At 47.3% G+C, this 26,316-nt stretch overlaps 1 protein-coding gene across 1 annotated transcript in view; it reads left to right on the top strand.

Annotated features, from left to right (window-relative positions):
• BCO1 (beta-carotene oxygenase 1) overlaps nt 1-26,316 on the top strand; it is a 164,696-nt gene that overhangs the window by 125,759 nt on the left and 12,621 nt on the right. Inside the window, exons 18-23 of the mRNA XM_032389857.1 lie at nt 8,561-8,690; nt 10,292-10,439; nt 12,042-12,189; nt 14,582-14,802; nt 17,220-17,477; nt 25,208-25,313. Of these exons, the coding sequence (XP_032245748.1) occupies nt 8,561-8,690; nt 10,292-10,439; nt 12,042-12,189; nt 14,582-14,802; nt 17,220-17,477; nt 25,208-25,313 (1,011 nt within the window). The remainder of the gene's footprint in view (nt 1-8,560; nt 8,691-10,291; nt 10,440-12,041; nt 12,190-14,581; nt 14,803-17,219; nt 17,478-25,207; nt 25,314-26,316) is intronic.

Below are 26,316 nucleotides of genomic sequence, written 5' to 3'. Positions count from 1 at the left end.
ATAAGGACCTTTGTGATGGTATTGGGCCCACCCAGATAATCCAGGATCATCTCCCTTCTCAAAACCTTTAATATAATCATGTCAGCATTGCCCTATAAGGTAACAACTTCATAGGTTTCAGGGATTAGAACATGGACATCTTGGAGAGGCCATCATTCAGCCAACCACAAGCACAAACCTCCCTGGAAAGGCAGCCAAGGTTCTCTTTCAGAGAGCCTAACCTGCAAAATGATATGCATTCTCATTAGGATGGGTGAGAGCAGGAGGAGATTACTGGCTTTGGAGTCAGACATGCCTCAAATCAGAATAGGAAGAGAACAGAGCTGAAAGGAACAGAGCTGAGTAGATTGCTCACCAGGCAAGGGAGACCAGTCACTCAAGCAACAAGTTCAGTGGCTCTCCCAGAGGGGAGACTGAAATGGCTGAATAAGGCAGAATTCTGGGTTCAGGTGACTGGCTCACGAGGTGGATGGTAAACTCTTTGCTGTTGGCCATGAAGCTGCTGTATGTCACAACAGCACGCTCTGAGTTCTTAAAGAGGTCTGGGATGGGTCACATGAGGCTTTAGCAGGCTCAGAGTCACATGCTGGGGAAGTTCGTGTCCTAATGCTTCAGCTTGGTGACATTTTTCTTTAAACCCTGCGTTCCAGCATAACAAACAGATCACTTCACCTCCCTTGGCCTCCGTGTCCACCGCAGTAAAAAGAGCTTGATGATCCCCTCTGGAGAGCTGTCATGATCATTAGAAGGGCCAGGTATCTAGCAAGGGCCTGACACCTGGTAGGCACAGAATAGATTGAAAACCACCATCACTGTCACTGGGTTTGAATCCTGTCTTCATCCTAACATGCACCCAAGCTGTGTGACCTTGGCCAAGTTACTGACCCTTTCTCTGTCTCCCCATCTGTAAAATGGAGATATCAGGAATGTGGAATTTAAGGAATTTAAAGGCATTAATATGTGTAAGGAGCTTTGTATAATACCTGGCACAGAACATGTGCTCAATAAGCATTAGTGTTATTTCTGCTTCATTACTATTTCGTCTAAGCCAGTCAGCAATTATCTTCGGGGGCAGACTCTATGCCAGTGACTTGCTCTAAGATTTCATGAATACAGACCCCATGCGTGAAAACCATGAGCTCTGAGTTTGCAAAAACGTAACAGATTTTACTGAGACTCAGCTACAGAGTGGGTGGTTCCATATTTGCTGACAGCTCTAAGCCTTAACAGTCCCCTCCTCTCCTGACAGAAGTTACCAATGATTCCTAGGGAAATCAACGCTGTTCTGGATGACGTGCATGAAAGGTAAAAGTACACTGGCTTCCTTTCCAGAAGGCCCTGCTTTGCCATGCTGTCAGGTCCCTTGTGGTCCATTTCAGGTGCTCACATTAGCACTGCAAGGGAGGTGTGCTTTGTCCTCTCTGCAGACGTGGAAATGGGAACTTTAGAGAGGTTGAGTGATTTAACCGAGCAAGGTCACTGACGTAGGGCTAGGATCTGACTTGTTTTGTCTAGGGTTCAAGTTTGCAACCATCCCTGCTCTCCTCCTCCCACCCCCACACATCCCCCTGAGAAACGGCAGGTAGCTTAAGTGAGCCCTCACAGCTTACTGAATGGTGGTTTCCACATCCTTCCATAGAGACTCTGGGGACAAGAGAACTAGTAGGGGATGACCAATCCATGGCTGTCTTTCAGAAGCATGGCTGCCATCCACCAAAATCCTTGAGTGGGCTAAACAGGCACATGATCAAAGTTAACCCATGCTGCTTAGACTTTCTAAAGGTTTCTAGTAGATTTTCAAACTAAAAATCCATTGTCAAAGGTAAGTACCTGTTTTATTATCTTTTATGGGATGGTCAGTTAGGTGTGACCACAAAAGGAGACAGAGAGAGGCTTGGGAACAAAGCCTATTATACTCACAGGTCCTAGGAGGCACGGCATGTCACAGCGGTCCACAGTGGATAGCAACAGGGTGGTCCAGAGGCAGAAGACAGGAGCAGGGGAAGCACATAGGCCATGGCCTGTCCTGGGGTTTCTGAGGGAAAGACAAGATGGAACAGAGTAAACAGCTTAGGATGAGCCGGTGTGAATAGTGCTGGCAGGCTTTGGACTTCGGGGGTGGTCTCTGGTTGCTTGGCACCTGGCCCTGGGGTGATGAAGGCAGAGGAATATTGCTTCCTGGAGTGCGTGGGCCAGAGAGAGGAGATCTGGCTCTGGAATGGTTAGTTTTCATCTCACAGATATGCTGGGCCTTTTGCTACCTCTAAGAATTGGCTAGTCCAGGGAAGGACAGTCTCCTCCAACCAGAAAGGTTTATTAAGATACCAAAACATAATATACAGAAAAATTTAAAAAAATATGCAATAGCATGAAAGACTCGATTCTATGCATAATCTGGAACTGGCTGGAAAATGGGAAGTACAGAGAGTCCACTCAATTACTCGTCCTTCCCCATCCTGCTCTTGAACCTGGCCTGTGTTGAAGGTACACGCCCTACTCTGCTTTGCAATGATCAGCTTGCCATTCTCCAGCCTAGGGTGGGAGGCCCCAGAACACAGGCTTTCTGTTCAAATTGTTGTGTCTTCATTACCTGGCACTGGGCCTGGCCCAGAGGAGTGCTAGGAAACTCTTTATGGAGCCCAAATGGCATGAACGAGGTAAAGGTTGTTTTGGGAGAAGGAAGCAATATGTTCCCAGTCGATCTCTTCAGCACTCACTACAGGGAGTGCTTGCTGGCCACTGGCCCAAGTGCTTTGTGCCCACCCACAACTCAGCCCTCACTACAGCTTCTGAGGAAGGTACCTCTTGATTTTACAGATGAGCCTGACACCCAGAGAGGCTAAGTAACTTGCCCAAAGGCACACAGCTAGGAAGTGGTGGATGTCAGATATAAACCCAATGCTCTCTAAATCTAGAATCTCATGACCGAAGACTTATGCTGTTCTGCTCTGCTTCCCCCTCTTGCTGGCTACCCTCCCTCCTCATCTCTCCAGCCCAATCCTCTCAAGGCTATCAGATTGCCAACATTAGTGAGGCACAGCCTGGCCTCATCTCTCCTCTCCTCTACAACTCTCAATGGCTCCCCACTCAACTCCCCAAGAGTAGAAACACAAACCAAAAATGTTAAGTACTACTATACATGATTCAAGAGGACATGCACAGGGTGAGCAGGGTTCTCTGATTTACAGATAACACAAAGCCAATATTTCTCAAAAGGTGGTTTGTGTACCTCATACATCGGAATCCCCTAGGATTAAAGCTCCAAATTCTGAGACCCCACCCAGGGCTGAGTGAATCATAATCCTGAAGGGCACAGTCAGAGTATCGGTGTTTCTAACACATCTCCTAGATGGCCCTGAGCACACTGAGGTTTCAGAAAACCTCTGCAGTGAGCTGGTGCAGCCACTCTGGAAAGCAGTATGGAGGTTCCTCAAAAAGTTGAAAATAGAGCTACCCTACAACCCAGCAATTGCACTACTGGGTATTTACCCCAAAGATAGAAATGTAGTGATCCGAAGGGGCATGTGCGCCCCAATGTTTATAGCAGTAATGTCCACAATAGCCAAACTATGGAAAGAGCCTAGATGTCCATCGACAGATGAATGGATAAAGAAGATGTGGTGTACACACATGCACACACACACACACACACACACACACACACAATGGAATATTATGCAGCCATCAAAAAATGAAATCTTGCCATTTGCAACGACGTTGATTGAACTAGAGGGTATTATGCTAAGCAAAATAAGTCAATCAGAGAAAGACAATTATCATATGATCTCACTAATATGAGGAATTTGAGAAACAAGACAGAGGATCATAGGGGAAGGGAGGGAAAAATGAAACAAGACAAAGCCAGAGAGGGAGACAAACCATAAGAGACTCTTAATCTCAGGAAACAAACTGAGGGTTGCTGGAGTCGGGGGGGTTTGTGAGGAATGGAGTGGCTGGGTGATGGACGTTGGGGAGGATATGTGCTATGGTGAGCGCTGTGAATTGTGTAAGACTGATGAATCACAGACCTGTACCCCTGAAACAAATAATACATTATGTGTTAATAAAAAAAAAAAGAAAACCTCTGCAGTGAACCTCCAGTCTTGCTGCCCTGTCCCACCCAAGACCAAGTTCATCAGTGCACCGTGGAGGTGGGGCTGAGGCTTCTGCCACTGTTTCAAAGCACCAGGTGATGAGTGTACAGCCAGCATGGAAAACCCAAATCAGTGCCAAACCAGTAAGAAAAGACTGGAATAAGAAAGCAGAAAGATAGAAAAATGGTTTGTGGCCTTCAGCAGAAACCAGTGAAAGTTAATGTTTTAAAAACCTAAGATTTAACTAAAGGAGCAGAGTGGAGGAGAAGCCAGACAGACAAAGGGTATATAGGAGTGCTCTTTTTTGTAAGTCTAAAATAATTTCAGTTTTTGTTTTTGTTTTTTTTTTAAAGTAGGCTTCATGCCCAGCACAGGGCTTGAACTCATCACCCTGAGATCAAGACCTGAGCTGAGATCAAGTTTCGGACACTTAACCAAATGAGCCACCCAGGCACCCTTAAAATTATTTCAAAATTAAAAATTTTTATAAAGCAGGCATAGAGATGAATGAACTCAAGTCTCCCTCAGCAGTACATTTCGATAATTTTTTATTTAGAGGCAAGGTCGTTGTCCCACGAGGATTTGAACATGTGAATTCCAAGAGTCAGCATCACCAAGGTTTAGAGACAAAAAGCTCTCCAGAATTTAGCCTTTTCCGAAGCTTTTTCAATTATTATAGCTCTAAACTAGCCTTTTGGAAGTTTGCTTAAATTGGAGGTAGATATATATATATATATATCTACCTCCAATTATATATATATATATATATATATATATATATATATATATATAAAATCTCCCACTCCCCCCAGAATATCAAACTTGACCCAATTCTAGAAGATTCCAGGCAGGAGCACATCTGTTTACTTGTGTCCCTTTAGAAGGAATGTGGCTAATTGGGGCTCACCAGGGAGCAAGGTTCTGGGGAATGTGTGGTGGCCTTCTTTAATCTCAGCCTCAGAGTTGAGTGTCAGCTTTGAGTAATTCCAGAGACATGTTTTCCTGTGGCCCCTGAACCCTCCATGTGTGCTCTGAGGCTGGTTGTTTATAGGAAATGGGCCACCTGCTGACAGCCAGCCCGAGATGGGTGTTTACATTTCAAGTGAACTTAATTCAGCATTTTAGGGAAAGCACTTTAGCCGGTGCTTGTAGGTGGTGACCCTCAGAGAGTGACCAGCGAAGGACAGGCTGATTCAGGGGGAGACCAGGGTGCCATGAAGTAGGGTCTATGTAGCATGTGACCAAAGACCAGTGTGTGTGGCCTCACCAACCCCCAGCTGAGTCTTCCTGCCTCCAGGATTTTGTTGGACAATTCCAAATTTCCACAGCCATTACTTAGCAAGTGCATGCTGTGTACCAATGGGCCTAACTCCTTGTATCATCCCATCTCATTTAAAACTGCCAATCCTATCTGGGGAGGGCTGCGTGATCCCTAATTTCCAGTTGAGAAAACTGAGGTTCAATGAGATAAAGAGACTCACCCAGGGTCACATGGCTGGGATTAGGACTAACCCTGGAACCAAAGCCTGCCCACTCTACCCACTGCATCTCAATAGCATATGTAGCTTTTATTGAGCACCTACTATGTGCTGAATGCTTTACAGGCCTTAAGCATCACAGCAACTCCATAAGAAACATATCATGATCCTCACATCAGAGCAGAGAGGACCAAGTGTTGACTCTGACACGAGGTCAAGCGCATGGTCAGTAGATGACAGAGTAGGATTCATAGCCACTTGGAGACCTGAATCCCCTCAGGGGTAGAGATGTGACTACGCTGCTCGCCCCCACTTCCTGGCCCACCAAGGTGATTAATAGATACTGGTTGAACACACGAACCCAGGGCTGGGTTAACTCAAAGTCATTCCTCCCTATTTCTTCCTGCAGGCCCAGAACAGAGCCCCCGCTCCTGAAATATCTCAGTGATACTTATTTTCACAGCAGCCACCTGTGAAAAGACATTTGAGAATAGGATAGATGGTGATCTTCCCCTGGGCACACACAGTTTACCTCCCAAAGCCTGGAGAAAGAACTAGAAGGTCTTTCATGGTCTCTTCCAATTTTATGAAGACTAGCATCACCATTATTCCTATTATTTCCATCTAGGTGCACAGGCTGGAGTCTTTACCACTGAAACAAACACTCACGTCCTTTGGAGATGGACATGAAAACGCAATCCCGAGAGCAAAACTAATAGAGACTATTAGGGGTCAAAATAGTGGCTTGTGGGGCGGGGAGGGGAGAAACTTGTGACTGGACAAGTTATGAGGGGCCTCCAGGGGGTTCTCATGTTCTGTTAACTAGGATGTAGTTCATATGGGTCGGTTCAGTTTGTGAAGCTCCAGCAAGCCATGCAGTTATGGTAGCCCATTTCCAGAGGTGCGTTTTTAATAACAAGGATCAGACGGAATGGTCAAACTCACGGTGGTGGCTGTGTCAGCTTTGAATCCAGCTTACCCCTCCCTAGCTGTGTGGCTTAAAGCAAGGTACTTAACCTCTCTGTGCCTCAGTTTTACTCACTGGAACTGGGCCTGCAGGGTCATGAGTGCCTAAGCCCCTTGTACTTCATTTGGTAAGAAATTTGAAACCTTCAAGTGCTTAAATTTTATTTTGTTGTTGATTAGCAAATGACATTAGGTTGATTTTTTCCCCCCTGAAGAACACATTTCTGGTTGATGTATTCTTAACATTTCCAATGTTTTAGAATCAAACCAGAAAAAATACACATAAAGTGTCCACACAGTACTTAGCACACATGTGCACAATAAATGTTAGCTCTTAGCCCTGTTTCCTTTCTTAGATATAAAAAGTCACCAGACAAGAATTTCTTGGGAAGGTGTTCTCTCCTAAGCCCATCATCATGACAGTGGATACATGATGGATATTTCTCTAATCAACTTGTTTTATGGGAGTGAAATGTCAGTATGACCTGGACTTTTTGCATATTATATTTGAACCAACATTGGAAGCATATATTATATTACAGCAAAGAATGTATTCTATAGCAGGGAAAAATCAACACGTCACTTGCTAATTAACAGCAAAATTAAATAAAAATTTAAAAACCTAGAGGTTTCAAATTGTCCACCAAATGGTTTGAAAGCCTCATATATGCCAGTAGAGCCCCCACCCCTTAACCTCATCCCATTCCTGCTGCTCCCAAGCCCCTGCCTCATGCTGAAAACCATGTTACTCAGTCCTGCAGGAGGTGGGCTGCCTTTCCCACCTCCAGGCCTTTGCTTTCAGACTTTCAAGGAAGAGTGAATGGAAATGCGCTACTCTCTCCTACTTGCCACCTCCCCAGTATATGGAGGGCAAATAATTTTATTCATCTTCCAAGGGCTATTTCAAGTCCCACCTCCTCCAGGAAGCCTTTCCTGATCCATCCACTCCCAGCTGGGCCTCCTCAGCTCTCTCCTCTCTTCTCCCCCACCCCTGCTCCCCTTTCTCTTCCAGAAGGAACCTGTGACTATATTATATGACTCTGCAAAGTAAAAGGGTCTTTGCAGATGTGATTAAGTTAAGGACCTTGAGGTGGAGAGATTATCCAGGTGGGCTCAGTGTAATTACAAGCGTCATCACAAGGGAAAGAGGGAGGTCAGAGTCAGAAAAGATGTGACCATAGAATCAGAGGTCAGAGTCATGTGACCATAAGCCAAGCAATGCAGGCAACTTCTAGAAGCTAGAAAAGCCAGAAATAGATTTCCCTGCTGACACCTTGCTTTTTAGGCCTGTAAGATCCATTCCGGCTACATCTTCCAAAATGGTAAGATAACAAATTTGTGTCATTTTGAGCCACTAAGTTTGTGGTAATTTGTTACAACAGCCATAGGAACCTAATACGGGTCTAGAAACATACATACATTTTCAGGTTGGTCTTGATGAACTGGTCAAGAGTCCCTGCTTGTATGCAGTGAGTTAGATTTTCTCCAGTGTCTATGTGAATGAGACCTCCACACAGGTACTAGCACTTTACCGTATATGGAATCAGGTGCTAGGTCATCCTCTGGCTGTAGTAGGTATCAAATATTACTCCAGGGGCTGAAATGGTCAATGGAAGGTTTCTAGGGCTAAACCAGGTCCTGGGGAAACCCAGCCCAAGTATGAGGCCTTCTGGACCAGTCCTCCAAATCCGGACCTTCCCTAGAGGGATACTAGCATGGTGGAAGAGATGGTCAATGGGCCAGATCAGCACCTCTTGGCAAGGTGACTGAACATGTCTGAGCCTCAGTCCCCTGCTATGTAAGTGGAGCTCATACGGATACTTACCTTGCCATATTGTTGTCTCAAGTGAGGAAATGTGTGTGAGAGCTCACTGCAAATGCTCCTTGTAGCCAGCACACACTAAAGGGCACCATCCTACTGAACTCACCTTTCCTTCTGTAATACCCCTACATTGACTGAAATTGACCTTAAAAATGACTGTAAAAGTGTCAGCCTGGATGATTCTGCATCTTCTCTTTTAGGTGAAGTCTATTACAGGAGCAAATACCTGAGAAGTGATACCTACAACGCCAACATCGAGGCCAATAGGATTGTGGTATCAGAGTTTGGAACAATGGCCTATCCAGACCCCTGCAAAAACATATTTTCCAAGTAACTGTCCGTTTTGAATCTGGTCATGCTTTTTGATATCCTCGGTGGTCAAAACAACCAGCATCCTCTCCTCTGACAATCCTCTGTAGAGTACATGAAAACCTTCACCTGGCCAGGCTTTGCCCGTCTATGGCACACAGTTCTTGATCACTGATAGCAAGAGGCAAAGGGCATCTGACAGATTATTAGGTATTTTTCCATATGGCTGGTAGGAGAGCAATTTGGAATTATGTCTCAAAAATTATAAACGCACGTTCTCTTTAGTCTAGAGATAGGCTTGCTCACGTCTGGAATGGCAAACGTACAATGTTATCCATGGCTGCATCCTTTGTTATAATGAGGAACTGAACATAACCCAAATGCTCATCAACAGAAGGGTAGTTAAATAAATAAGAGTGAAGCTGTACAAGAAAATACCAGGCAGGAGCAAAAAAAAGATGAGGGGTGATGAGGATGCTCCCTATGTGCTGAATGGAAAGATTTCCCAGATACCTTGTTGAGTGGTGGGCACAGTGCGGAATAAGGTGTAGAAAGAGCATATGATATGCTATGTTTTGTGTAAAAAAGCAAGAAGAAATCTGGATTTATTTTTGCTTGTATGTGTGTAGAGAAAGTGGGAGGATCTGTGAGGTGGGAAACTGGCAAATGAGAGAAAGAGATTGGGAAAGATTTTTAGTTGAATACGTTTCAAATCATCTGGGCTATGATGACTATGAATGTAGTGCAGGCTTGATGATTAAACTGTTGGCCAGGGAATCAGACCCACTGTCAGTGTCTCCTTCCTGATACTCTTCGGATATAGACGAGTTAGGAAATGTGCTAGCAGTAGACTGGTCCAGAGATGGAAGATTGCTCCTGCTTTTCTGGAACTGACGTCATCTTTCCAGTTCCAGGATCCAGTGCTGGGGCTGGCACACAGCAAGCACTGAACTGGCATTTGCAGGCGGGGGAGGAGCCAGGCAGGGGGTGGGGAGGGGATGGAGTGGGGAGGGAAGGAACGCAAAACCACCGCTTGTCGGGCGTCTTTGCTGCTTCACCATTCACCAGCAGGGGGAGCACTAACCAATACACGGATCCAGGATCTTCTGATCAAACTAATGATGAGTTTTTCTCTCATAATTTGTTTACTTTCCTTTAAAGAAAAAAAAAAACTAATTTCCTGGACAAATTCAGAGTGTCCATTGTGGACTCTCATTCCTTCCAAAAGCAAGGATTAGCTGTTTTGCTAGCCTTAGGGGGCCATTATGGATGGATACATAAGATTTCTGTAGAAATTCTTAAAGTATTTCAGAACAACCTACCAGCTCTTGGTGTCTCTGGTGTGGGAGACCTTTGGATTTTTGAGAGCCCAGGAGGGTTCAGTTGGTGGCCATCTTGTCCCAGATGACTCACTTCTTAGCTAATTCAACACAGTGGTATCTTCGAGCAACTTGATCTCCAAGTCCTCCAGATTCCTCAAGTGATCCTTTGGGACTTGGAACTTTTTCCCCTTGAATTGTAGAGCATTTTAAGTGGTAGGAAAACTAAAGCCATCTTGAGCAGAACTTTCCAGCTGGGTAGACACAGCCATTGATTTGCTCTTGATCTGCTTTCCTCCACAGAGCATTCACCTACTTGTCCCATACCATCCCTGATTTCACAGACAACTGCCTGATTAACATCATGAAGTGTGGAGAAGACTTCTATGCGACCACAGAGACCAATTACATCAGGAAAGTCAACCCACAGACTCTGGAAACCCTGGAGAAGGTACCAGTGAATCTACTACAACCAGCATCAGTTCCTGCTCATGAGAGAGAGACCCCCTGGGTTGGGCCATGTGGCCTGCAGGAACTCATGGGGGCAGCCCCTCCTCTAATGCCATTGGATCCTGAGCTTCCCCAGCACAGCACTTAGCACTAGATTCTAAGCTCTCTTGGGGTGAGGTCTGTGTCGTTTCATCTCTGTGTCTGTGTTTATTCTTAGGGCTACCGAAGCAAAGTACCACAAACTAGGTGGGTTAGAACAACAGAGATTTATTCTCTCACATTCTGGAGGCTGGAAATCTGAAATCGGGGTGTCCTCGGAGCCATGCTCTCTCTGAAGCCTCCAGGGGAAGATGCTGGCTTCTCTCTTCCAGCCTTTGGTGGCTGCCAGGAATCCTCGGTGTTCCTTGGCTTATAGATGCATCACTCCAATCTCTTCTAGAGATACAAATCATTGGATTAGGGCGCACCTCCATCCAGAATTACCTCATTTTAACTTGATTACATCTACAAAGGCCCTGTTTCCAAATATACATGCCAAGGTTTGGGGCTTCAACATATCATTTTGGAAGACACAATTCAACCCACAACATTGTCCACCATCTTGGCACCGAGTGGGAGCTTAATGGGAGTTTGAATGAATGACTGTACTGGATTGCCCGGACTGGAGCAGTCCTACCTGGTATTGACCTGAAGAGGGAGACCTTAGGCAGAAAGCAAGAGGACAAAAATAAATACCCAAGCAGATACCTTTCCTGGGCAGAATCAAATCAACATTTTCATGAAAATCAATAGACCCACTCATTTTTTCTCCAGCTGGCTATTCAAAGCCTCAATGTCTTCTCAATACATTTTAACGATCTGTTAAAGGGAATACTTTTCTTAGCTGCGAAATTATGTCCAGCAGCTTTTAAGCTGGGTGGCATAGGTCCAACTGATGTATGCTTTCCACAAAGCCTCAGAGAGGAAATACTAAGAGAGAATGAAGCCTTGCCTGACTTTTGGCCAGAGGTCATGCTCTTCTGGGGGAAGAGAGGAGGACAGTTGTTTCCTCAGCCACACATTATTCTGTGGCTGTGCCCTGCTGGGGATGGGGGGTCATTACTGGGCTTGTTAGTCAAGTTTCGCTTTGACCAAGTGTTTTTGTAACTCTCTGTTCCCAGAATAATCCTATGAGAGAGGCCTGGAGATTTATGCCTCTGTGGCAGGCAAAAGGGGAGAATTTAAATGATGTAAGCAGAAAGACAAAGCAGCGGTTAAGATTAGTGCTAAGGCTGCCTCTCTGTGCAGGTCATTGCTCTGTGTCGAGGAATCCTGCTGCCATGCTGAGGACACCCTCAGGGCCAGGGGGCAGGGTTGCAACAACCATCACAGAAAAGACACATGGCTCACCGACTCCCCTGCAGCCTCTGTGCTGTAGGAGGCCACCCATGAGGTGCTATCAGGTCACACGGGTAAACATCCTCTTTAAAGGTGAAGTCTGCCTTATTTTCACATCAGGAGATAGGCAAAAGTAGCCCTCATCTCTCTCAACCTAGAAGTAGGTGCTTTTCATCAAGTTTCACCCTCCCCCCATTTGTAAAAGCAGGTGGTTATCATTTTGCAGGTTGATTATCGCAAATACGTGGCTGTAAATCTGGCAACAGCACATCCTCATTATGATGCAGCCGGAAATGTTCTTAATATGGGCACATCCATCATGGACAAGGGGAAGACGAAATATGTGATCTTTAAGATCCTTGCCACTGTACCAGGTGGGTCATTCTGCGGATATCATGAAGGACAGATGCCAAGGGTGGCTACCTCCAAAGAGTTCTGATTTTTATTGATGACATAAGACTCAATCTGACACTTTCCCTCATGGGTGATTCAGATGACCATGAACACGCTTTTCTCCTTCAGGGGAAAAGAGATGTTGCCAGACTTCCTTTTGAAAGAATAAATTCCTTTCCTATTCTAACCTGCTTTTCTTTAGGCTCCAGTTCATTGATTCATTAATTTATCCATTATTCATCCACCATTTACCTATCCATCCATCTGTCTGTCCATCCATCATCCATCCCAACTATCCATCATCCATCCGTCTACCTATCCATCCATCATCCATCCAACCACCTGTCTGTCCATCCATCCATCCGCCCATCAAACATCGTTCCTTCCATCCATTTTTTTTTTCAGTTTTCTAACATAACTTTGTATGCCAAAGCTGTACTGCCCACTTTCAACCCAGCCCCTGAAGCCAGGTTCCTAGTATTGTTATGGGAGCTCAGCCCTGCCTCAGACCTTCAGCCTCTCAGACTCTCCCCGCCCCGCTTCTTTGGGCCTTCTGAACCTTCTCCATTTAAGGCCAGGAACCTGGAGCAAAGCCCAGGCCAATTGTGATTTCATGTTCCTGAGGGGAGGAGGCTCCTGACCCTTATTTGTCCAGGACCCTCCTGGGAACCACACCCAGGAGACCAGGCCTCTGAGGGTGGTTGCACAGGGCTCAGGAGACAGGGCAGAATGACGAGGGTGCGGGCTTGACCTGCTGGTTTAGGAAAACTGGCTTCCATCTGTGATCCCAGCTGGTCCCCTCCCTCATAGTCTTGTAGAAGCTCCTGAGCAACTTACTAGGCTCTATCAGTAGATGTGAGCCCCTAAGGTCAGAAGGCACAATGAGTATTCTTGTTAAACGGAACTCCCATGAATTAAGCCAATAAAGGATTAGAGCGTCCAGCCAGACTCCTAGAATGTCAGACCTGCGGATGGTACTGGCATCTGAGTTTGCCATGTCATATTATAAAATAGGGTGATGAGGCCCAGGGGGATCAGGTGGCAGCAGGGGCCTCCAACATCATGCTTGCAGCTCCCCACTGAGCCCCTGCTGCATGCTGGTGGCTTCCCTGGGATTCACGCCCATGTCCTGCCTCCTAGGCCAGGGTGCTTTCCATTTCGGTTTGCTTTGTGCTCCATTTGTTTTGTGAAGAAAAGAACCACCCCACAACCCCACAGCATCCCTCCCACCAGCCAGCTGTTTATGGTGTGCCCAGGTGGCCACAAGCAAGGCGGGGACGCTTGCAGATAACTCATTATAAGCCAGCCCCAGGCCTGGGTGGGGAGGCCTTTTGGCCAGCGGTGACTCATCCTGACAGGAATAAGAGCACGAACATGTACTGCGCACCTCTGCTGTCTGGACATGGGCCGAGCTACTTGGACTACTTCATGATTTCATTCTGTTCTCTCTCTCCACTCTGTGAGTGTTATTATCCCTAATAACAGAGGAGGTGGCCCGGCTAAGAGGGCTGTGTCTTCTTGGCCTAAACCTTTTGTCTTTGGCCATAATGATAGACCATATTCCATCACACCTCAGTTTCCCATCCGTAAAATGGGGATCATACGGTCTTCTTCCATTGTCACAAGATGTATAACAGTCCCTTATCACAGTGGGTGCTTAGTCTCACCCTCAGCTGTTTCTGAATGGTCAGCGCGAAGAGAAATTCATGGAAACCCTGTGAGGTACATCTCAAATGATGGGCCTCAGCAAAATATCAAAGTCGAAGCCTAGGAAGCTGGCCCATCCCCTGGGCGCTGGATAGAAATGCAGAACCTCAGGCCCCAGCCCCACATACTGAGTCAGACTTCACACTTTGATCATGATCCCTGATGATCCGTGTGCGTGAAGAGGTGTTGTTCCAGAGCAGGGGCCGACAAGCTGTTCCTGGAGTGAGTATCTGAGGCTTTGCAGACCTGTGGTCCCTGTTGCAATCCTCAGCAAAGCCCCTGAGGCTCAAGAGCAGGGGTAGCCACGGGCCCCGCATGAAGGAGGGAGCGCGGCTGTGTTTCGAAGAAACCTTGATGCAAACACAGGTGGAGGCTGGTTTGAGCCCCCAGGCTGTCGTGCAGACCCCTGGCCCCGAGGCCTGGCTCTGGGGCTCCATGTTTTCAGATTGTAGCACCAGGTCTCGCAGGGCAGGAGGGCCTAAGTGGGAACACTCAGAGCCCCTGCGTCAGCCAGGCAACAGCCCCTTCATCGGTTTACTTGTCGGCTCTCATCCAAAGGTTCTTCTTAGCGACCAGGTCAGTTTGAAAGGCTCAGCTGCAGGTGATGGGGGCGTTGTCTGGGGGTGGCCAGGTCCTGTGCTGCTCCTGAGGCTTGCCTTTCTCTAGAGGACAAGAAGGGGAAGAACCCCTTGAAGCACATGGAGGTGTTCTGCTCCATCACCTCCCGCTCCCTCCTCTCCCCGAGCTATTACCACAGCTTCGGAGTCACCGAGAACCACATCGTTTTCCTCGAGCAGCCTTTCAAGCTAGATATCCTCAAAATGTCAACTGCATATATCCGGGGAGTGAACTGGGCCTCCTGCCTGGCTTTCCACAAGGAGGACAAGGTAAGGCCTGGCTGGGACCCCTAGCCACACAGGGACGGCCCGAGTGAGGAAGCAGACTGACATGGAGGTTGGCATGCAGGAGGTTTCCTAGGGAGGGAGGGTGTGAGCCACCATGCAGTCTCCCCGGAAGCATCAGCCAAGCTTCCAGAGAGTTCTGAAGCTGGATGGTTCTGCAGAGTGGTCCCAGGTGGGGTTGAGGGGGCCGGGGCCCCAAGTCAATGAGTCAGTAGAGCAGACGGTACCTGTCAGAAAAGCATGTGACCTCGGGCAAGCCGGCTCTCATCAGCCAGGCAGTCGGCACCAGCCCGGTGGCCAAGGGCTACTCCTCAGTCCTGACCCATGTCTGGGCTCCTTGCAGCTTCCACCGTCCACGGACAAGGCCCTTCCAGTGTCCCGGCAGCCACTGGGTAATGTCAGGGAAGGGTGGGTGCCATAGATGATTTAGACATCATAATGATAGAGCGTTCCATGAGATGGTACAACCAAACATCTTCGGGCACACCTGAGTGCTCCAAGTGTGGATGTGTGTATACATGCATGTGCCTGCCTGTATATTCGGGTGTGTGTGTGTGTGTGTGTGTGCGTGCACATATGTATGTGTATGAATGTATCTGTGCATGGATATGTGTGTATATATTTACTTCCTGTTGAACTGAGTAAATTTTTACTTGTGATAAATATCAAGGAATTTTTAGTATTCTCTATTCAAACAGTACACAAGGAGAGAAAGTAACATGTCAAGTCCCCTGTCCTCCCCCTGGCCACTGGCAGTCCCCTCTCCAGAGGGAACCACCACTATATGTCTTTAAGACCTGTCCTTTCTTCTCAGGGAGGAGAGTGAGGTCCCTCCTCTGCTCAGAACATTCTTGTGATTTCCCATCTTCCTCAGAATAAGATCCAAAGGCTTCACTGACCAGCCTGCAAATCCTCACAGGCCCACATCCCAACCACTGGCTCCCTACCTATTCAGCCTCCTTTTGGACCTCCTGTATCTCAAACTAGCCTAACACGTTCTTTGCATTTTCTGTCCTTTCCACCTGGAATGTTCTTCCCCAGATGGTTTCCTCCCTCAGTTAATCCAGGTCTCAGCTAAATGTCCAGATCCCTGAAGCCTTTCGTGATAAACCAATCTCTAACAGACCCCGCCCCAGGCTTCTCCATCCCCTACCTGGCTTCATTTTTCTCAGTAGTGCTCATTGTCCTTGGCACATTATTTGATCATTGACTGCTGGCTTCTCCCCCACCGGACTATAAGCTCCATGAAAGCAAGGGCTTGGTTTTGTTCTGTCTTTCCTGGAAAAATGTTCCTGAAAAAGTGTCTGATGTGTCCTAGACCCTCTGTCTATGTTTGTGGAATGAACGCTGGGGCCAGGGGCCAGCAGGGAAGCCAGCTGTAATTGGGTTTGCTCTTCAGCCCCTGGACATCCCTTGGCCCTCAGAGAATCCCACAGAGAGAAGACCGAGCTGCCAGGTGCAGGCAGAAAGCCCGGGCAAGGGCTTTGGAATGCATTGAGAGCTCTCTGAAAAGTTTCTGTGCCCGACCCAGGGATTGGGTTCACGGAGAAGAAAAGAGCTAAAATAATTCTATATTCACCTGCCCACCACCCCCACCCCTCCACGCTGTCAAAGCCTTCCTCCTCTGCACTCCCACTTAATGTTCAACCTGGATTCTGGAGAAGGAGAGCAAGAGGCACATGAGCTGGGAGGAGGTGGCCAAAGACCAGCCTGGAGTAGTCCCTCCCTACCTTTCAGATGGAGGGTGGTTAGGCCAGAGTTGCCAAAAGAAAGAACCCCACACATACTTTGGATTAGGCAACTAGGGTTGCAAATATGGCTAATTACCACCCAGAGTGATATCGCCTCATGATACCCAGAGGTGTGTGCAGATAACCATATGGGCCCCTTAACTAGAACAGGTCGTCCACACAACAGCCCCCAGGATAAGGGAGGTTGCCATGACAACTGCATCCTGGCCAACCAGGCAGCAGGTGGACGTCGGGAGAACGAACCCAAAAGAGCTGGTGTGGTTTTAGGGTTTTAGGGGCTCTGGCTGTGGATAGAGCCCAAGGAGGGCTAGAAGACTGGCCAGTTCTCCCCAACATGGCCATTGCCAGGGAGCTAGCTCATCACAGCCCACCTGGAGTCAGTCAATTGAAGGGGGGAAGAGATGGTGTAGCCTCAGGGGCTTCCCCCAGACTCTGTCCTCCTGGTGCTGCAGAGGCCCCAGCAGCAAAGCTTCCCTCTGCTCCATCTGAAGGAGGTGATCAGGGACTGGCAACAGCCAGGAGCTCTGGGGGAAGGGGATGCTCCAGGGTCACGAGCTAGTGGAGGGGAGGGCTGGGTCTTGTCCTGCACCCACTGCCATCGTGCCGGGCCGGCAGGGGGAAGCTGACCTCTGGGTGTGCCTCTGCTTTCAGACTTACATTCACATCGTCGACCAGAGGACCAGGAAGCCTGTGCCCACCAAGTTTTACACGGACCCCATGGTGGTCTTTCATCACGTCAACGCCTACGAGGAGGACGGCTGCCTTCTGTTTGACGTCATCACCTACAAGGACAGCAGCCTTTACCAGCTCTTCTACTTGGCCAACCTGAACCAGGACTTTGAGGAGAACTGCAGGCTCACCTCCATCCCCACCCTCAGGAGGTTCGCTGTGCCCCTCAATGTGGACAAGGTAACGGCTTGGAAGGGGACCCGTTTCATTCCTGGGGAGTCGTGAGCCCCAGTGGGGAGTGATTTTGGCACTCATTGGATTGACACTGAAATCCAAAGCGAGCTGTTCTTAAAGACAAAACATTTTTTCATTGTTTTTTCAAAAGTGGTGCATATTCATCATAGAAACCTAAGAGAATATAGATTGGGTAAAAAGGAAAAAAAAACCCATGAATCTATTATGGATATATTTGTATTGCCTCCCACATCTCTCTCTGTCTCTCTCAGTAGATAGACCAACAGACATATTAATACACGTTGATGTATCTGTGTATATGTATATATAATACACATGCCTATTGATACATATCTCAATAAAGCTGTTAAAAATTCTATGTAGTAGGACTTCTCTAAAACTTAGAAATATATACATGTAAATTTTATATATTTCTTAATTTTAGAGAAGGAAATCACAGAAAATTTTTAACAGCTTTATTGAGAGATAATTTCACATACCATACATTTAAAGTGCACCATTCAGCTGCTTTTAGTAACTTCACAGAGTTGTGCCACCAACTGGATTTTAAAACCTTTTTATTAGCCCAGGAAGAAACCTTGCGCCCCCCCACCTACTCCCCTCCACCCCTCTATCCCCCAGCCCCAGGTGAGCACTAATCCACTTCCTGTCTCTGAGGATCTGCCTGTTCTAGACACATCACACACACACCAGGCGGTCTCCCGCGGTGGCCACCCTCCCTCCGCGCTGTGTTTCCGAGGCCCGTCTCTGCCACAGTGCACACCAGCCCTTCCTTGCTTTTCATGGTGGAATATGCATGTACTGTTTTGTGCACTGCTTTTTTCCACTTATGTGTATATCTAAACATCTCTCCATGACATTCAATATTCTTCTACAACATCATTTTAAATATTTGTGTGACGATTCCAGGCCGGGATTCATCACTATTCGCTTACCCAATGCCCTGCTGTTGATTAGTCCCCTTCTTGCGTTAAAAATGACCACTAGGCCAGACATTATCCTCAATTAGGGTGATGCTACCAAGGCTCCGGGCTTGGTTTCGGAGGCTACAGAGATTCCTGGCTCCAGAACTCACTGACTTCATGACTTAATTAATTTAAATGAAAGCAAATTCAATTCAACTCAGTTTTGATGGCTCCTATTTACTAAATGCACTCTATGTGCCAGGTACTTTGCTAAGCATTTTATTTTCCTTGCCTTACTTAGTGATCAAAACAACCTATGGGAGAGGTCCTCATATTAGCCTCATTTTACAGATGAAGAAACTGAGGCTCAGAGAAGTTAAGGAATATTGCCAAGGTCACACAGCCCTCAGGGGCAGAGCCATGATTAGCACCTGCAGCAGCCTGTCTCTCAACCCGTGCTTGCAGTTGGTAAATGTACAACTCTAACATTCTCCCCAGCAGGCCTAAGTCCTGAAAAGAGCCCAGACAGGTCACCCTGACCCCTCTCGGGGCTCTGCAGGCCTGGAAAATGGAGGACACTACTACAGAAGGCCCAGAGAACCTTCTTGCACCCTCACTGCCCGGGCTCCTCAATGCAGGAGCTCAGGCATGCTCCCTCCCAGTCAGCAGGGCACCCCGGTTTGTCTGGCTCCAGAGTTGGGGTTCTTTCCTATCTTTCCAGCATTTCCCCATCTGTAATCATTGGTGTATTTCTGTCACGATTTTCACCATATCTCCTATCACCTCGATTTAACATTCACAAAGTCGTGCTTTGTTTAAATCTACTCACTCTTTTTTTTTTTTTGAAATGATAAGGCATTTTTTAAAATTTTACTGTTATGTTAATCACCATACATTACATCATTAGTTTTTGATGTAGTGTTCCGTGATTCATTATTTGCGTATAACACCCAGTGCTCCATGCAGAACGTGCCCTCTTTAATACCCATCACCAGGCTAACCCATCCTCCCACCCCCCTCCCCTCTAGAACCCTCAGTTTGTTTCTCAGAGTCCATAGTCTCTCATGGTTCATCTCCCCCTCCCATTTCCCCCCCCCCTTCACTTTTCCCTTCCTGCTATCTTCTTCTTTTTTTTTAACATATAGTGTATTATTTGTTTCAGAGGTACAGGTCTGTTAAATCTACTCACTCTTGAAGGGAAACCTATCACTGGCCAATGGAAAGCTAGCATTGCCTCCCGCAAATAGAAGGCAAGCATGGACATAAAACAGTGGGAAAAAAGCAGGGGTCTGAAGCTCTAACCAGATACTGTTGCTTGCCAAGACTTAATCTCTTTGTTAAAAAGAAAGTTCTAAAAGTATGAGGTGTTAAAGACATAGTGGCACCTCACTAAGACTCTCTGCTTGACCCAGTCAGAAAGACTAGAAGAGAAAAAGGAATGAACTTTCTCCCCACGTGGTTCAGGGCTATTGAATGAACTTCCACGAAGTCATCACATGGGCCGTACCGCAGTGCCGTGCTTGGTCTCCTGGTTCCAGGAAGCAGTGGGGGTGTCATAGAGCACACAGGTGGCAAATCCCAAGGCTTGGCCCTGCCTCACATCGACTTAGGCCCAGGGATGAAACAGAGAAAGGAAACGCTCCCTCCCACTGCCCACACACCGAGGGATTTTATAACCTTTTATTGTGCTTGAAAAATGATTTGCTTCCTTGGAACTAGGCTAAGAAGTTCAGCATGTATATTTTGAAAAGCTGCCATGTGAGCCATCTACTGCTTTGAAACTAACAAAGAAGTGTGAGCCCTGGGAAGGGTAGCTCTGGCCACGCTTTTTAATTGCTATTTATTGTCCCTTAAAACATCTTCTTGCTTCACTTTCAAGTTGCCCTGCCTGCATATTGAAATCGAAAAGTTGAGCAGATGGACATGGCAGACATGACTAGAGCTGGCAGCTCTAATTCCGTCCTATCCAGAGGTTTTTTAGGACAGACCTTGGGAGACGCCAGTTTTCTCTGTCACCCATCAGTCTGGGGCCATGGCATTGTCGCTGTCGCTCTGCCTGCAACCCTGTCCTCTTCCCATCAGGCCTCCACTCCAGTCTTGGCTTCAGGTTGGACTCACGGGCTAGGGGTTAGGCACCTGGGCTGGGTCCTGGGGGCGGGGAAGGGCAGGGCAGGGCATGGTCTCAGCCCACAGGGCTTCTAGTTTGCAGCCAGTCTAGCAAATTCCTGCTCAGCTTTCAGGTGTCAGGATCATCACTCCCTTTAGAGGAGTTTGTATGCTCTGATGGCACCTGCAGTTCCTTGCTGGACATTTGTCCCAGGTAAATGAGCTTGTTCAGTCACCTGCCCTGGGAAAGCTTTGAGAGGGCCAGAGCCCTTGGTCTTGTCAGCTGTTTATCCCCTGCACCTGTCACAGGGCCTGGCACCCAAAAGCATTCTCATTAAGCTCCTGACTATAAATCAATGAACGAATGACAAGTGGGTGAGAAATGTGAAGGGGGGGTCTCTAAAAGGACACAGGTCTCTCGTTAGCATTTGGAACATTTCCTAAGTGGAAAGTGCTTTCCGTATACAATGGTCAATAGTGAAGTATATTTAGAAGTCTGGGACCTCCCAGCTGCCCCAGATTCTCTTGTGTTTGGGCCAGCTGGGGTCAAAGGTAGGTGGGGCCCCTTGGCACCCTTGGCCTGTTTATGCAGGGTGGCACAGGGTTGTCTAAGGCAGGGCTGGGCTGGGAGGGGCATGGACATGTACAGACAGTTCGGGCGGCAGCCCTGCCCTCGTCCTGCGGGGCTCGGTGCGCTGCCTCCAGGTGGGTTCATCAGCACTTGCCTTCCCTTCCAACAGCTATCCATGCATAAGGGGCCATCATGGGAGGACGCATTGTGGACTTACAACGGGTGGTTTTGACTCCTGGCTCAGTAGATTTGGGTTTTGTCTTGACCCCAAGTGCAAAAACAAAGATCCAATAATAAAAGAAGCTGCTGAGAGCTCATTATGTGCCAGGCCCTGTGTTAGATGCCCTTTTTCCTCTTAGACCCCAGCAGGAGGGGCCCCTGCTCTGGCCTTGGCATTTGGGGGTTGCGGGATCCTGATCCAGCCTTTCTCTGGCAGTTTCCCTTCCTCACAGAGTGAGGAGTTCATAGGGCCAAAAGGCTGTGCCCATCTGGAGACGTGCTCTCCCTTGCCCCAACCACGAACCAGCTACCTGGGATATCTGAATTCTCTGCCCAAATAGCCCCAAGACTGCTTCCAGTGCCTGCTTGTCTCTTCCTAAAAGCAGGCTGCACCACTGGTGTACTAGCCTCAGACCCACGAGGTAGCCAGAGTTGGCTATTGGCTTGGTCGTGCTGGCTGGGGCATCTGTGCAGTGGGAAGAAAAGGGGGCAGGAAACAAAGAACCTGAGCCCAGAGGCTGGCCCTCATTCTGCCGCCCTAACTTGGCTCAAAACTCCAAGGAGTCCTAGAATTACAAATTCACACATCCTTACAGACCAGCACTGTGCAAAAGTATCCACTGCAATGATGAAGCATTCTCTGTCTGTCTAATGCAGTAGCCACTAGCCACGTGGACCACTGAACCGTGACCAGGGCAGCCGAGGAACTGGATGTTTAATTGTACTTAATTTTAAGTTAAATGTAAATAACCACATGTGGTCAGTGGTTACCATATTGGACAGTGCAGTTCTACATTATGAAGGTCTCTGTATCAAGGTGGGGGAGAGAATGGTATCTCACTTAACAATTCGCTCAATGTATTTAGACTTAGGGTGGTGGGTCTCCACTCTTGTCCTGGGTCCTGCAAATTTTAGGAACTGTTAAATGTTTTGCATGCTTCTCACCTAATCAGTAGGACACCGCTCTATGTTGTTTATTATCCCCGTGACTACAGATGAGAGAAAAAGTAACTTGCCCAACATTGCAGGAACACCTGTGGGGTTTGAGTTGGGATTTGAATGCATGTCTGTCTGGCTCCAAGTTACTAACTATGATGTGCCTGGCCCTGGACCAGGTGTTTTTATAACCATTATTTAACTGTAACCATAGTCTTCTGACACCAGTCAAAGCAACCCCCCTTATGGTCACCACCCGTCAAAAAGTAATGAATTGCCCCCATATTTTACAAACCAGGAAACAGGCTCAGGGAGGCATGAGGGCTGAGGGTGGGGAGAGGCTGCTTAAGCTCACATAAAAACCCTTAGAGTCTGATTTCACACAGCGGGCTTCTGAACCCCAAAGCCAGGGTTTCGGGGAATTACCGAGATGGCCACTTCTCCCGGGAGTTCCCTCCAGCTGAGGGGTTTCAAAGCAAACCTGTAGGATTTTGGTGACGTTGGGCTGGAAAGCCCTTTCTTCTGAAAGCTGAGCACGCTGGCCACCAAAAGCAGCCCAGTCATGTTCATTACTGCTGTGTGGAAAAATTCAGTTTATCCCTCAACCAGTCTGACCAGTTTCAGGCTGGAATTAGAAGATGTCTCTGCAGAGGGAATCTCTGCAGATGGACTCCCTGCGATGCAGGCCCAGGGCATGCACAACAGGCCTGTTGCTGTCAGGTGACTTAGCAAGGCACCAGGCAGAGTCTCCGCTGCTTTGTGGTGTGGTGCAGGTGGATGTGCTGAGTGCCGGGTGACTTTTCCACGCATTTCATCTCATTTAATTCCTACAACTACCCTGTACAGCACATGTTTTGCACCTTGACAATGGAAGGAAAGCTTATTGAGTCATGCATTCACTCATTCATTGAGCAGTTACTTACTGGAAACTATGTGCCATGCACTGAACAAAATCTGGTCCCATCTTCAAGGGGAAGACAACATAAAAGAAGGAAGCAGCTCCATACAGGAGATAATTACAGCTCGGGACAAATGCCTTGGCGACATTGCAGATGGAAGTGTTAAGGAAGGGGATATTTGAGCAGAGACATACAGGATGGGAATAGGCCAGCCTCAGGGCCTTTGCACCTGCTTTGCCCTCTGCCTACAGTGCCCTTGCTTCTGAGCAGAATTACGTTGCATTACCAAGGGCCCAGACTGTCCTTTCCTCTGTGTGGCCTTGGGCAGGTCAGTTTCCTTCTCTGAGCCTTGTTTTCCTCTTCTGTCAACTAGGGATTGAACTAAAGAAATCTCAGAGGGCCCCTGCAGTTCAACTGCTAGGATGCAGCAAATTTACCCCCATTCCCAGCAAAAAGCTGCTATCATTCAAATAAGTTTCTATTAATTATAAAATCGCATTTTGGAAAATTTGGAAAGTAGAGAAAAGTTTAAATGAGAAAATCGCATTTTGGAAAATTTGGAAAGTAGAGAAAAGTTTAAATGAGAAGAAGTCAGCCATAACAATAATTCTCAACCTGTAAACCCCATGAAGGCAGGGGCTTGGTCTTATTTCTCCTCCTCCATTGCCTAAACTGCACTCACTCCCAGTGGTAATAATTATTATTATCATTATTTTAAAAAGCAACAGTGTAGGGGAGCCTGGGTGGCTCATTCAGTTAAGCATCTGACTTTTGGTTTTGGCTCGGGTCCTGATCTCAGGGTCATGAGATTGAGCCCTTCATTGGGCTCCTCGCTCAGCGCAGTGTGTGCTTGAGATTCTCTCTCCGTCTCCCTGTGCCCCTCCCACTCGCATGTGCATGATCTCTCTCTCCCTAAAATAAATAAATAAATCTTAAAACAAACAAACAAACAAACAAACCAGGGTGCCTGGGTGGCTCAGTCGGTTAAATGTCTGCCTTTGGCTCAGGTCATGATCCCCGGGTCCTGGGATCAAGCCCCACGTCGGGCTCCCTGCTCAGCGGGGAGCCTGCTTCTCCTTCTCCCTCTGCTGCTCCCCCTGCTTGAGCTTGCTCTCTCTCAAATAAGTAAATAATCTTTAAAACAACAACAACGTTATCAACTGCAACTAACATTTATTTAGCAGACTATTAACCAGACCCTCTTGTAAACCATTTACATGGATTATTTAATCTGCACAATAACTTGGAGAAGCGTATACTCTTTGCATGATACATCTACTGTACCTTATTATACAGATAAGAACATAGAACTCCAGAGGTAGTAGTAGAAGCTCAATAAATATTTAATCAATTGTTTTAAATCCCTCTCCTAGGTTACCATGATGATGGTAAGGCACTGAATAAAGTCTGATTATAAGTTGAGACCAAGGGAATGCCCTCCATAGATCCTTCACTCCCAAGCAATTCTTATTGCCTGTTTGTTTTCATTTCAGCAGTGGTACATTTTCATAGGAGAAAATCCTGAAAATACAGATAAGTGTAGAAAAAGAAAGTCCCCATAATCCCACCGCCTGCTGTCTTGTTAATAATTGGTATATTTCCCCCAGGCTCTTTTCAGTGTAAATTCTTTTTAAGCTGATTGAGTTCAGATTGCGTATGCAATTTACTCTACTGCTTTTCTCGGTATTCTATCATGAGCATTTCCCATGTTATTATGAACTCTTTATAAACATCCTTTTAATGACGGATGCAGCTTTACACAGGTGAATCAGCCAGTATTTAAAAAGTGAGAACCTACCAATACATTAATTTCACCTGTGAAAGATAAGGTAGCCCAGAGTAGGAAAAAAGAGCCAGGAGTTTTGGGACCCCCCGTCCTACTACCTACCAGCTACGAGGTCTCAGAGAATAAGAATAAAAATACCAACAATATGAGAGCTGCTTCCTGTGGTTCACGTAAGGCCAGAACAAGACGACATCCACTAAAGCCCTTTTTTTTTTTTTAATGTACACAGTAAAGCAAGTGTTTGCTCTGGATAACCAGTTTTCAATTTTTTTTTTTTTTGAAAACTGATTCAGGATGCAGAAGTGGGCTCAAATTTAATCAAACTGGCATCTACAACAGCAAGAGCCTTGAAGGAAAAAGATGACCAAGTCTACTGCCAGCCGGAGTTGCTTTATGAAGGTAAAATGCATCCTCTTTGTAGATGCTTAGGGAAGGGGCAGGCTTTCATGAATTCCCGTGCGCCTTCTCTGTACCTCCTTCTGATGCAGAGGAGCTGTGCACCGACAAGGGACAAACAGGAAGACTCTTGGGGTGCCCCAGCGGAAAACATTTGGGGACAGTTCTCTTTCATATATCTTCAAACAGCTCCCAGGAAGGTACTGGGGCGGGGGTGGTCGTTGGACCAGATGACTTTCACGGCTGGCCTCTATAAACGCGCCGATTTATTGAACGCTGACTTACTGAACGGGGATAGTGTGTTTGCATTTCCACTGCTACACCTTCAAAATACCCTGCAGAACAGGGGCCATCAGCCCCATCTGACAGAGGAGGAGATGGCTCAGAAAGGCTGTGCTCCACACAGAGTGTAAACCCCTCCAATAAGAGTCGCACCCGTGAGAGCCGGGATTCTCAATCTGGGCACCCCTGATATTTGGGGCCGGGTCGTGCTTTGTGCCGGGGGCCGCCGTGTAGAATATTGAGCAACACCTCTGGCCTTGACCCACCAGATGCCTGTAGCACCCGCACCCTGAATTGGAATAACCAAAAATATGTCCAGACATTGCCAATGTCCGGTGGGGGCACCATCACCCTGATGGAGAACCACTGCCCTAGAATATAAGCCTGTGACGCGGGGACTGTGTTTCTGTGCTCGGTGTATCCCCAGCATGTGATAGAAGTGTGGCTTAGAGGGGTCTGTCCTCAACACAGGCGTGGAATGAATGGTCTTGTCCAGGAGACTCAGCTAGAGGGCGGCCAGGCATGGGTCTGCTTTGCTCGCCTGTTGGCTCCCGCCAGGTTCACACATCTGGAAGGACACTGTCCTGGGGAATTTGTTAGGACAACCCCAGATTTGCCCATAAGAACCACTGCTGTAAAATAGCATCCTAGGATCCTGTAACAGGTTCTGTGTGGCACCCCAGGCGCTGGGGGTCCTTGGAAGTAAATATATAGATCTTGGTAA

Source organism: Phoca vitulina, unplaced genomic scaffold, assembly GCF_004348235.1.
Source record: "Phoca vitulina isolate PV1807 unplaced genomic scaffold, GSC_HSeal_1.0 scaffold56, whole genome shotgun sequence".
Taxonomy (NCBI): Eukaryota; Metazoa; Chordata; class Mammalia; order Carnivora; family Phocidae; genus Phoca; species Phoca vitulina.
The sequence above is the reverse complement of the archived record's forward strand: the minus strand, read 5'-3'. Positions and strand labels throughout refer to the sequence as shown.